General features: G+C 38.0%; 1 protein-coding gene across 1 annotated transcript in view; it reads right to left on the bottom strand.

Moving 5' to 3' along the window:
* Positions 1–1,528: 1,528 nt before the first annotated feature.
* The window catches only part of LAMB1 (laminin subunit beta 1), a 77,098-nt gene continuing 65,698 nt past the window's right edge, over positions 1,529–12,928 (bottom strand). Inside the window, exons 28-34 of the mRNA XM_027539649.1 lie at positions 10,244–10,447; positions 9,607–9,751; positions 6,693–6,900; positions 6,252–6,393; positions 3,723–3,899; positions 1,998–2,157; positions 1,529–1,835 (exon numbers count right to left, since the gene is read on the bottom strand). Of these exons, the coding sequence (XP_027395450.1) occupies positions 1,699–1,835; positions 1,998–2,157; positions 3,723–3,899; positions 6,252–6,393; positions 6,693–6,900; positions 9,607–9,751; positions 10,244–10,447 (1,173 nt within the window). The 3' untranslated portion in view covers positions 1,529–1,698. The remainder of the gene's footprint in view (positions 1,836–1,997; positions 2,158–3,722; positions 3,900–6,251; positions 6,394–6,692; positions 6,901–9,606; positions 9,752–10,243; positions 10,448–12,928) is intronic.

Below are 12,928 nucleotides of genomic sequence, written 5' to 3'. Positions count from 1 at the left end.
AGTAGATGTTTTTCTGGAACTCTCTTGTGATCTAGTGGATATTGGCAATTTGATCTCTGGTTCCTCTGCCTTTTCTAAATCAGCTTGAACATCAGGAAGTTCATGGTTCACGTACTGTTGAAGCCTGGCTTGGAGAATTTTGAGCATTACTTTACTAGCGTGTGAAATGTATGCAATTGTGCACTAGTTTGAGCATTCATTGACATTGCCTTTCTTTGGGATTGGAATGAAAACTGACTTTTTCCAGTCTTGTGGCCACTGCTGAGTTTTCCAGATTTGCTGGCATATTGGGTGCAGCATTTTCACAGCATCATCTTTTAAGATTTGAAACAGCTTAACTGGAATTCCATCACCTCCACTAGCTTTGTTTGTAGTGATGCTTCTTAAGGCCTACTTGACTTCGCATTCCAGGATGTCTGACTGTAGATGAGTGATTACACCATCGTGGTTATATGGGTCATGAAGATTTTTTTTTTAATAGTTCTTCTGTATATTGTTGCCACCCCTTAATATCTTCTGCTTCTGCTAGGTCCATACCACTTCTGTCCTTTATTGTACGCATCTTTGCATGAAATGTTCCCTTGGTATCTCTAATTTTCTTGAAGAGATCTCTAGTCTTTCCCATTCTATTGTTTTCCTCTATTTCTTTGTATTGATCACTGAGGAAGGCTTTCTTATCTCCCTTTGCTATTCTTTGGGAATTTTGATAGAGATCACATTAAATCTGTAATTGCTTTGGATAGTATTGCCATTTTAACATTAATTGTCCCAATCCAAGAGCTTGGGATATTTTTCCATTTCGAGTCACTAATTTCCTTTATTAATATTTCATAATTCTCAGCATATAAATCTGTGTTATTAGTAGTGATTTCTTTGTATTATCTCCTTCCTTCTGTTGACTGTTTTGTTTGTTCTTTTTCTAATTCTTTTAGGTTGTGGGTTAAGTGTTTTTGAGATTTTTCTTGTTTCTTAAAGAAGGCCTGTAACTGCTTTTATTGCATCCCATAGATTTGTATGTTTGTTTTTTTTTAATTGTCATTTGTCTCAGGGTATTTTTAAATTTCCTTTTGGATTTCCTCTTTAAACCTATTGGTTTTTTATTAGGATGTTGTTTAGTTTGCATGCAGTTGTTTTTTTCTTGATGCTTTTTCTGTGCTTGATTTCTAGTTTCATGCCTTTCTAGTTTCAACCCTTCCCTAAAAGTTGCTGCTTTTTTGTTCTCTTTTCTAGAGTAAGGAGTACTTAGAGTAGATTTGGATCAACTGAGCAGCCACTGAGATGGTGAGGGTAGCTTAGGGTACTTCCTTCCTTTCTAATTTCGATCTGGGAATCCAACTGGAAGGTGATTTTTGGGGGTGGATTTGTGGAGGATATTGACCCAAACAGATGAGTGATACTGGCCTATAGACATAACAGAAATTAGCATCTCCATGGAGACAATCAGTGAGCTTATAAATGCATACCACGAAAATAGCCTTCTTTGTTAAAGGAATTCATAAATACTAAATCAGGAAAAATATACTCAATATATATTTATATAAAAGCTTTGTACTTTATTTAACTCCATACAAAATGTGGTGATTAAAAACATTAAATAGGTTGAGTTTTATTTTGAAGATCATTAAGTCAGTTTTTAAAAGGTAATGATTTTGCTTTGGTCACCTCAGCCATCTTTTACTTACAGCTCCCCCTCCTTTGTTACAAGCAGGTGCTATAAACAGCAACTTTCTGGCTTATATCCTTTAGGAGTGAACGAACTTCTCCTTCCAGTCTTACTAATTCTTGAGCTTTATCTTCTAAATATTTTTGATTGTCCTCATATTTTCTTTCTAAATCTGTGGGAAATAAAAATAAAATGTCTGAGCAGTTATACTATGATGATCTCAAAATCAAAGACTGATCCTCTTTTATTATAAGGCTCTAAGTGCTTGAGACAGAGTGAATGGTACTTTACCTTTTAAATAAACTCTAATAATAAGTTAAAAAAAAAAATCTACCTTTCAGGAGTTGCAGTTTGCTGTTTGCTTGAGCCAAAAGTGTTTTTGCTTCATTTTGTAGCATTTCTGCTTTCCTTCTGGCATCTGCTGACTCTTCGGTTTTCTTGGCAATTAAATTTTCTACTTTCTTGTACTTTTCATCAAGTTCATTGTCCAGAGTCTGCAGTTCCACATTTTGGTAAAAAAAGGTAATAATGTTAGTGTCAGTAATATAATTGTGGCAATATTAGATCACATAGATGCTAACTTGCACAGCCAGCATTCTGAATTAAAGGCCATCACCACAGGTACTCAGGTTTCAAGCTACGCAAGAGTAAGTAACTGAAAACATTAACTTGAAATGGTATAATTAGATATAATATTGACATAATTTTTATTTTCTATATTTTTCAGTTATTACTGGAATAGAGTTGCTTTACAGGGTTGTGTTAGTTTCTACTGTACATACAACAAAGTGAATCAGCTGTATGTATGTGTGTATCCCCTGTTTTTTGGATTTCTTTTCCATTTAGGTCATCGCAGAGCACTGAGTAGAGAGTTCTCTTTGCTATACAGCAGGTTCTCATTACTTATCTATTTTATAGACAGTATCAATAGTACATATATGTCATGTCAATCCCAATCTCCCAATTCACCTCACCCCCAACTCCCCATTCCCCTTTGGTATCCATACGTTTGTTCTCTACATCTGTATCTCTCTGCTTTGTAAATAAGATTGTCTATATCAGTTTTTTCAGATTCCACATCTATGTGTTAATGTACAACGTTTTTTTTCTCTCTCTCTGACTTACTTCACTCTGTATTAGTCTCTGGGTCCGTCCATGTCTCCACAAATGACTGAGTTTTTTTCCGGACATTATTTTTTTAAATGAAAATATGTCAAAGACATGGTGGAGTTCCTGTAGGTCCCTGGGGGACAGGCTTTTTCTTTGCAGGTGTTGTAGGAAAATTCATGGAAGGAGAGTTAGAGAAATAGATTTTCTCAAACGTAGGTGTGCTGAGATCCAAATATTTAGACATCAGAAAAAAGTGGGAGGACCGTTGACTAAGGTATAGGGAAGTTATCTGTAATAATGCCTAAAAACTACAGTAGCTTCAAGGAAAAGTCTTGATTTCATTCAGTTTATAGCTTCCTACTATTCATTTAAGAGTTTCAACACTCCCTTGAAAAGTTTAAAAAGGTTTCTTTAGTGATAAATATTTACTGACACAAATTTAAAAATTAAATGTGTTTCAGTGACTACTTGGCTTCTAGTCAAAAATGGGGGCTTGAGACTTTCCTCTGCAAAATATAGTACCTTCCAGTTAGAGGGAAGAGGTGGTTAATTCCAAATGAGCACAGAAGAGGTAAGATACGGTTCTATACCAGCTGTTGTCTAGGGATTCTTTAAGCATTTTCTACCCCGCTTTAAAAGATTTCTCAAATGAACAGGTAATTTACTGTTTGCCATAAAGCTCTTCCTAATTGAAATATAAGTTCAATATGCTTGTTAAATTAATTTCATTTTTCTAAACCCTAATCCAAGTTTGGATTTGAGGGCCTACATCTCATGTATGGATATTTTCATATCCACTCCCATTCTTTTCCATCTTTGTCTTTAAAGACTGCTGTTTCAAAACAGGTCACCCAAGATGTTTCTGATGAATAACCATTCCAAGAAAGGCCTGGAGGAGAGCGCTTGCTCCCTTGTTCACACAGCTGTGCAGTAACAAAGCTCTACTTACCTTCTTAACATCTTCTGCACTTTGCTTCACAGTGTATACTACTTTTTCAATATATTCTGCCTCCCCAGAATTCTGGGCAGCTTTCCGCTTAAGTTCTTCCACATTCCTCTCTAGCTCGCTGATGCGCTGGGAGGCATTGAACAAAGTTTCCTCAGAAGCTGCTGTTTCAGACTCTATCTGAAAGTATATAATAGATTATATTCAGCAATTAATTCAAGAAGTGGTAGCAAGTGGTATGAATTCAAGTGTAGAGAAAAATTTTAAAGGCTACTGTGCCACTGCTCTAGAACAACAGAAGTAATTACTAAAAATTTCAAGAAAGCTGATACAAAGTGCCCAACTTCAAAACAGTCTCTGATACATCTCATATATTTTATTCTTTCAGTACTTCTGACAGTCTAGGCTGAAATTTACGTAAATTTTTTCTTACTGAACCACTCCCAGGCAGTGTGATGTGCCAAGAAAGCATTTTAAGGACACCTGCAAACTCTGGCTACACAGTGTTCACAAGGAAGTTGATGTGAGCAAAGGGATAGCCACATAACTTTCTCAATTAATGTGGGTGGGGAAATCATAACTTCCAGTCAATTTTAGTTTTTTTTCTATCAATTGTAAATGTTAAGCTCTAGTAGTGGAGATTAAAGCACTTTGGGAGCTACCTGCAAAGTTAATTTGAGTGTTTTCAGCTAATTAATGAAGACCTGGAAACCTGGAATGTTAAAACTATGAAAAGTTACTATAGGATTGTGACGTGGCATAGATCTGGGAAAGTTACAACTGGAAGCTGTAAGTACTCAAGAATTATTTAGGGTAAAAGTATCTCATCTGGGCAACTGGGGAGGGTCCATGTTTGATCTCTTTTCAAAGTATAATCAATAAATACTGATTTTTTTTTTTAAAGCTAGCCAAAGTAAGCTTGACCCATGACAGAAGAACCAGTTTCACTGAGCACCTATTTTCCTTAAAAATGATCTTCAAGGATGGTTCTATTCTGTAGAATAACTCTGAAGAATAATGTCATAACTAATGGATCAGTATACACATATGCTCAAAGTTATAACTGTTTGAAACCAAATGATTCTTGATTTGAGAGTTCACCCATTAGTTAGAAAACAATTCTTAGAAGATAACACTTAGAGTAAGTAAGTGAATAGTTTGTGTCAAGCTTTCATTAATATGGTTTAGAGCTTCTCTTTCTTACTGTTTACCTGAAACACTTCCTACCTTCCAGGGTTTCATCTTTAAATAAATTGCATCATCAAGCCAAATATTGCATCTACAATTTGATTAATAGTTTCCATTTTGCTTTTCAAAATAGTCATTTTTTAAAAGTCATTTAAAGTTCATTTACATGTTAACAGCACACTGACAAGATTGAAAAACCTAGAGATAAAGCAAAGGGTTGGAACATAGACTGGGGGTGAAAATACAATTTTTCTAAACTTGATTAAGTAGCCCAAACAAAGGGTCATATATATATATATATATATTCAAAACTTAAAGTGGCTGAGGAGCTGTCTGGCTTCATTTTACTGAGGGTAATGGAATAGAGGAAGATGGGCTTATATTAACTAATGGTAGGGAAAGCAGATTGAAAAACCATCTCCCAGGTTTTAAATATGATGGGTTGTCTTGAGAAGGGGGATTGACAGCCAGTAAGAGAAGCATCTTATTTCAGAGTTTTAAGTTTTTAGACTAGAGCACTAAATCCATGTGAATAATTCTTTTTTTAGTGAATGCCTTTAATATTTGGTAGGCTCTAAGGGTATTTCCCATGTATTCTGCATAAAACAGATTGTCTAGCTGTAAGAGCTCTATTGCTGTTTAGTTGCTAAGTCATGTCTGACTCATTTGCAACCCAATGGACTGTAGCCCGCCAGGCTCTTCTGTCCATGCGATTTTCTAGGCAAGAATACTGGAGGGGGTTCTCCAGAGGATATTCCTGACCCAGGAATCAAACCCATGTTTCCTGCATTGGTAGGTGGATTCTTTACCACTGAGCCATCTGGGAAGTAAGAGCTCTATCAGATTCATCTAAAATTAGGTATCAGAAGCAGACAATTTAATTCATTGCTTTCCAGTGGTTTTCAAAACTAGTAAAGTTTTTGTGAATGATCACCTCATAAATCTAGTCTTAACTATGTAGTTGCTTTTGGGCTGCAAAAGCTTGCTCTGCCCATCCTGTCTCTCCATCTGGAGATGTTCTAAAACTAAATATGAATTAATAGTATGTTTCATACTAAATATTAGAATCTTATTCCTTGAAGGAACTGGAAACTCATATCTTTCATAAGGCTTTTTGTGGGGATGCAAATGAAAGGGGGTTTAATGTTTGTTTTCATGCTCCTTTTTTTCCCTAGAAAACAAGACTTTTAGCATCTGTGCTAAGGGAGTACAGATTTATTAAAAGACTCCTTTGATGTTCAGCTGTAAGAATCATTATAGGTAATGGTCAGATGTGCTTCTTTCCTGACAAATGTATGTATGAGTGTGTTTCTCCCATATGCAACAATAACTGCAGTCTCTTACCGAAGTGAGCAGGTTTTGGGTTCCCTGGATGTCTTCATCTGCTTGTTTAATTGCCTTCTCTGCTGCAATCTGGGCCTTTTCTGCTTCTTCCAGAGCTTCCCTTACCATATCTGCAGTGACTTTAACATCTGTTGCACTTTTGCTGAGTAAAAAGAACAGGGTGATACGTGTGAACAAGAAAAAAGTACTTGGTCTTCTTTTAAAGACCAGCTTTCCTGAAGTGATGCAGAGAGACTCCCACAGGTCACTCGGTGAGAAATGTCACTGATCAAAGAAAAGACTACTCCATGCTAGATACACAAATCCCAGGGACAGTGGAGCCTGGTGGGCTGCCGTCTATGGGGTCGCAGAGTCGGACACGACTTAAGTGACTTAGGAGGAGGAGGAAGAGATACACAAAATGAGCTCCGCTAAATGGCATATAAAACTGTGTTCAGATACCTGGCTTTTTGAGCTTCTTCTAACAATATCTCAGCTCTGGCAATGTCAGCCGCACTTTGCTGTAGAATAACCTCTACTTGAGAAAGGCTTTCAACTCGTTCACGAATATCTTCTGTCAAGTTCTGTAACTGCTGTGGAGTGCTAGGCATTTCCATTTTCAAGACTTCATTAGCAACTGCTTCAATGCTGTCTAGATCAGCACTATCTTCTGTTAAAAGTAAAAAGCAAAGATGGCTCACTCTTTCAACCATATTGGTCATCTACTACTGTGTGTTCAGCCTGGTGGGCTTATACCAAGCAAAGGTACTTCCTATGTAAGCGTTTTTAATTTGAGTTGGGGAGATGAGACCTACACACAGGAAAAGTAATGCAGACAATGCATACTACTGGAGATGGTGACGAGCTGGGGTTGTCAGGGAAGACTCTGGAGGGTGTTGAAGGATGAGAGGATTTGAGAGAAGAAAGAACATCTCTGGTTGGAGAGACAGGATGGGCAGAGCATGTTATGTGGAAGTTGAGTGAAGTGTTGTTCAGTTCAGATTGTAGAACACTCTACAGGCAAAGGTAAAAAGCTGGAACTTGATCCTAAAAGGCAATGAAAACTTTCAGTTAAAAGACTACTGCTGTAAATGCAGATGTAAGTGTTGAAATCCCTAATAAAGTATCTGGATTCAGGAAATTAGACAATCCAGTCAGAGAAGCAAGAGAGTCAATATAGTTGTCTTCAAGGAGTTTCAAATGTCAAGTCTGAAAAGATAAATACCAGAGTTTAAATTCTAAGTATGTCATTGATTTTTAAGCCTTTTTTTTTTAACTGAAAGAATATTAAAATTATGAAGCCCAGGGAAATACACAACTGAATGATGACCATCACAGAATATTCCATAAGATATTTTTAGCAAATACTGTTGGCTCCTTATTACTAAGTTATTCTCCCTTTTTCCTTACTAACAGAATACTGATTTTGTTCAGGTACCAACCTGTAAGTTAAGGTAAGCTTATCAGTTCAGAGTTAAATACTGATTAGCCTGCCAATTACAGTAATCCCATTACTGTATGGAATTACTGTATCAGTGACATCTATACATGGTACTCATTTCTGGCCAATGAGATTTATGGAAATGACTTTTCAAAGACTTTCCTCTATTTAAAAATGATACAATAAAGAAATAGCTGGTCTTTTTTTCCATTAGCTATTATTGTGTCTTTGTGGAACTTTGGCAGCCACCTTGTAATGAGGAGGAGTGAGCCTGAGAAGAGTTGATATGCTTAATTAAAATGACAGAGCAGAAAGATGAGAAATGCATGGATTCCAGAATCATGGAGCTACTACTGAACTGATTATGTATTATAAAAGACATCTCTGTTTTGATTACATCCATTTCAGTTGAGAGTTTAACTTGCAACCACAACCATCCTCACTGATGGAACTCAAACTGTGACCAGCAACATTTATGAGCTGGACCACAAATCCTGGAGATTTTCTATTTCTGTACAGAATGCTTAAGACATAGAGCTATCTAATCATAAATAAAATATCCTCAAAACAATAGGATTACAAAGCTTTGGGGACAATGCCAAAAAAACAAAAAATCCTTATAATTAAGGTTCTAATGACATTACATGTATTCTCTAACACAAGTTCCAAATTCAATTCTCATAGTACATGTCTGACTTCTTACTATTTGGGTATCACATCAAGTATGTCTTATATCTGCATAAATTAGAGATTATTTATATACAGCTAAGAACTCTGTATGCAGGTCAGGAAGCAACAGTTAGAACTGGACATGGAACAACAGACTGGTTCCAAATAGGAAAAGAAGTCCGTCAAGGCTGTATATTGTCACCCTGCTTATTTAACTTATATGCAGAGTACATCATGAGAAACGCTGGGCTGGAAGAAGCACAAGCTGGAATCAAGATTGCTGGGAGAAATATCAATGACCTCGGATATGCAGATGACACCACCCTTATGGCAGAAAGTGAAGAGGAACTCAAAAGCCTCTTGATGAAAGTGAAAGTAGAGAGTGAAGAAGTTTGCTTAAAGCTCAACATTCAGAAAACGAAGATCATGGCATCTGGTCCCATCACTTCATGGGAAATAGATGGGGAAACAGTGGAAACTGTCAGATTTTGGGCTCCAGAATCACTGCAGATGGTGACTGCAGTCATGAAATTAAAAGACGCTTACTTCTTGGAAGGAAAGTTATGACCAACCCAGACAGCATATTAAAAAGCAGAGACATTACTTGCCAACAAAGGTCCGTCTAGTCAAGGCTGTGGTTTTTCCTGTGGTCATGTATGGATGTGAGAGTTGGACTGTAAAAAAAGCTGAGCGCCGAAGAATTGATGCTTTTGAACTGTGGTGTTAGAGAAGACTCTTGAGAGTCCCTTGAACTGCAAGGAGATCCAACCAGTCCATCCTAAAGGAGACCAGTCCTGGGTGTTCATTGGAAGGACTGATGCTGAAGCTGAAACTCCAGTACTTTGGCCACCTTATGTGAAGAGTTGACTCATTGGAAAAGACCCTGATGCTGGGAGGGACTGGGGGCAGGAGGAGAAGGGGACGACAGAGGATGAGATGGCTGGATGCCATCACCGACTAAAGGGACATGAGTTTGAGTGGACTCTGGGAGTTGGTGATGGACAGGGAGGCCTGGCATGCTGCGATTCATGGGGTCGCAAAGAGTCAGACATGACTGAGCAACTGAACTGAACATAAATGTTAAGAAATGAAAATATTTCCTAATATGGAAATACTTTAAAATTTGGAAGTATTTTATCCCCTGCAAGAAGTTGATTTTATCAAAACTGCAGATTTGAATTATGGCCTCTCCAGTACTCTTAAAAATTTGTTTTATATTCCTAGATAGGAAGAAATATCTAAAAGTAAAACGAAAAAATTCCTTACGGGTCAAAAAGTTCCTGATTTGCTTGATCAGATTTCTCAGATCCTCATTGCTCCTGTCCACTTTTTCTTTGGTAGCATTGGTTTTCAACAGAACATCTTGAGCATTCTGTTTTGCCTCATCAGCCCTCAGTTTTGCTTCAGAGACCTATATATGGGGAGTAAAATACGCATGGAACAATGTCACTCAAACAGACGAGAATACTATAAATGATCCAGAAAATGATGACGAAAAACTGTATTTGGAATCATGGGTTTTAGAAATGTCTCGCATTCAACCATACTATTGTGTAGACAAAGTCATCAGTATATCAGTTCCTATACAGCGGTCTTACATAGCTAGGGCTAGCATATACAATTTCTTTCCCCAGTTGTTCTTTAGTCTTTTTCTCAGGTTCCAAGCTCAATTGAAATAAAAGCTGGATGTATTCATAACCCTGGACCAATGGTTATTTACATGGATATTTCAAATTATCATGAGAAATAAGCAAATTCTTAGTCCACCTATGAATAAAACCTCATCTCCCTGATCTTACAAAAACTTTTGCCCTTTCTTATTAGTCAGCATTTGAGATTGATTTCTCCCGTTCAGGTCCTCCATAACTGAAAGCCAACAAAAATAGGCCATCCACTGAATTACCATCTTGGAGAGCTGCTCCACCTCAGCCAGGGCACTCAGGACATCTCGGTCAAAGTCCATGGCTTTCTGCCAGGCGCTGTGTGCAACAGTGACCAGCCCACCACAGCCAGGCCCACCACACTTTTTTTCTCCTTCGTCAGTTCTGCAGTTTGGGCCGCCACATTCCGTCTCGGAACAGGAGGCCCCTGGAGGCGTTCCACACGTCTGCAACAAAGCCAAGGAACAAGCACGGGGTGCAGAGTGAGTCCAAGGTAGCCAACAGCTGTGCAGGGCCTGGGTGGCCCAAGAGTGTGTAGGTGGTCCTCAGCAAGGGTGCTTGGAAAAGTGTTCAGGATAGAGAGGAGCAAAGAGCTTAGGGGTAAGCCAGCTTGCTTCCTTCCAAGGCAATAGTGATTTAACCCTGCATCAGTGCTTTCAGTACCTTCTGCCCTAATACCACACGTAGGGGCTCTGCTCCATCCAGTTGAAGTCTGCTGATATGAAAGCCAAAGAATGCATCCTTTGAAAGGTCTCCTAACTGGTTGAATTTACCGAAAGAAAAAATGGTATCGAGAACGGACCTAGTAGCCTGTTAACTGTTCTGGTAAAAAGGGTGATATAAAAGACCCATAATCAGGCCTTTTAGTAACTTTATGTCTAGTTAGGAAGACACGTTAACTCTAGGGAAAACAGCCAAAAATAGGTCAGATCAAGTAAGAAAGAAAGCAGATGGAGATTACTGAGGATTGTAGCTGGGGAAGGAGAGTGGGTTGGTTAGATTTTTAGCAGAAGTGGGGAACATTCCACATGGGAGAGGAAGAGAGAAAATAAAGGTGGGTATAATTTTTCCAAATAACCCCCAAAGCCCCTGCCAGACTCCTCCTCTCTCACCTGCCAGAAACTTCCAAAGGCTTGGTTGTAGAATATATATGGCAAATCGATAAACTACAGGTTTGCTATATGACGGAAAAGGCTGAGCAGGAAGACAAACTGTGTTTAGAGCTATTTTGTGGAAAATGCTCATGTTGAAAAGAGGGAAAAGCTATACTACAGTGAAAAATAGTTAACAGAATACTCCCAAACAAAGCATGCTGGTACTTCTTTTAAGAAGAGTAGTTTTTTCAAAATACAGTCTACTCAATAACTTAATAGTTCTGTGATAATTATCTTATTATCTCTTAAAATAATACTCTTTCATGTATCTGGTTTATAGCACATAAAAATCTTCAGAAAATAAAGTTTATTCTGCATGCTATACAAGAACACAAGCCTTAATCAAGAAGGCTTAAGACCTCAGGGATACTTTCTAAAAACATTCTAACACCCTAGGAGATCTGTTTTATTTCATCAGCCTGGCAGGCCTGGAAGAAAACATCATCAGTCTAACTAAATATACACAAAGACAGAACCGAAGGTCCTGGAAAAACACAAAGGAGCAAAAATCTTTCTACACAAAAAGTGGTGGTGTGGAACCTAAAAAGGGAGTTCTCACAAGATTATTAACAGGCACATACAATGAGAGATGGGAAGAAGGTGGCAAGTTTCTAGGCCACTCAACTGATGGAAAGCAGGCACAGGCGGGCTCCCGTTCTTAATAGCTGGAGGAAGCTTGCCCACAGGCCACCTATTCCCAAGATGCCCCCTGCTGCAAAGCAGACATACTCTAGCATCCTTAGCTGCTTTTCATTTTAGTTTGGAGAAACTTGTGATGACTAGTTTTAATTAGAATTTATAAGGAAGGAGTCACTATTGAAGAAAGACAGAGAATTGGCGTTTCATGCCTGCATATGGCAGCTTTGTCTCATGTTAGGTGCGAATACATATTTCTCTACGCCTCTGTTTGTGTATTAAACAAATGGTAAGAGATCTCCTAACTTTCCATTAGATGCTATCAAGTTTCCTAAGGTAATGAAAACATAATCTTGTAGGCATCAATTAACTTTGTCATAATACAGCACAGTGTTTTTGTCTGTTTCAGGAACGGAAGACTGTCACCAAGACAAAATTGTAATGAAGTCTGAACTCCCAGCCTCCCATGAATTCACTTTACCCCTTCTTGTACTGATCCTCTATTTCTAAAGCCAAGAGAGCAGAAGCCTTATAAAGGTTATAAACAACACCCTGCAGCTTCTCTCAGATAAGTATTCTTCTATGAAAAATAGTAAGGGAGCAAGAGGAAGAAAAACCTAGTTTGGATTTTTTTTTTTTTTGCTTTCTGCCTGATTTCCATTAAACTCATCACTCAATTTCATTTCACTCCAGTTATTTTTTTAAAAGCTTCTGGGAAGTAAATATACTTTCTAGGCTGGTCTCAGGTTAATCTTAACTATGTAAAGTTACTAGGACAAAGGAACATTTTAACTAATAACCTATCCATTAAAAAAAATTCTTTAGCTCCCTTTATTTTTTTTAGGCAGTCTCTCTGAGAATGATTCTGAATTGTTTCACTGGGATGCAATTTGCACTTCAAGTCAGAACAAAGTTTTAAAAAAAATGTCCACAGTGTAAAAAGAATCCCATTTAGATAAGAAGTGAGTCAATTCAGCAGCATGGGAGAGTAGTCCTGATTCTTTGGTTGTACCACAGAGAAATTGCTGCGAGAGGAAGGCGGAAACTCACATGCTGCTGTTTTTAATCTGGCTTGGTCACAGAAACCCCAGACCGGTTTCCCTCCCGCTGACTCATCTGCAAAGTGGACAGTGTTAA

This window comes from Bos indicus x Bos taurus, chromosome 4 (genome assembly GCF_003369695.1).
Source record: "Bos indicus x Bos taurus breed Angus x Brahman F1 hybrid chromosome 4, Bos_hybrid_MaternalHap_v2.0, whole genome shotgun sequence".
In the NCBI taxonomy this organism is placed as follows: Eukaryota; Metazoa; Chordata; class Mammalia; order Artiodactyla; family Bovidae; genus Bos; species Bos indicus x Bos taurus.
Note: the sequence above shows the minus strand (reverse complement) of the source record. Positions and strands in the feature narration are given on the sequence as shown.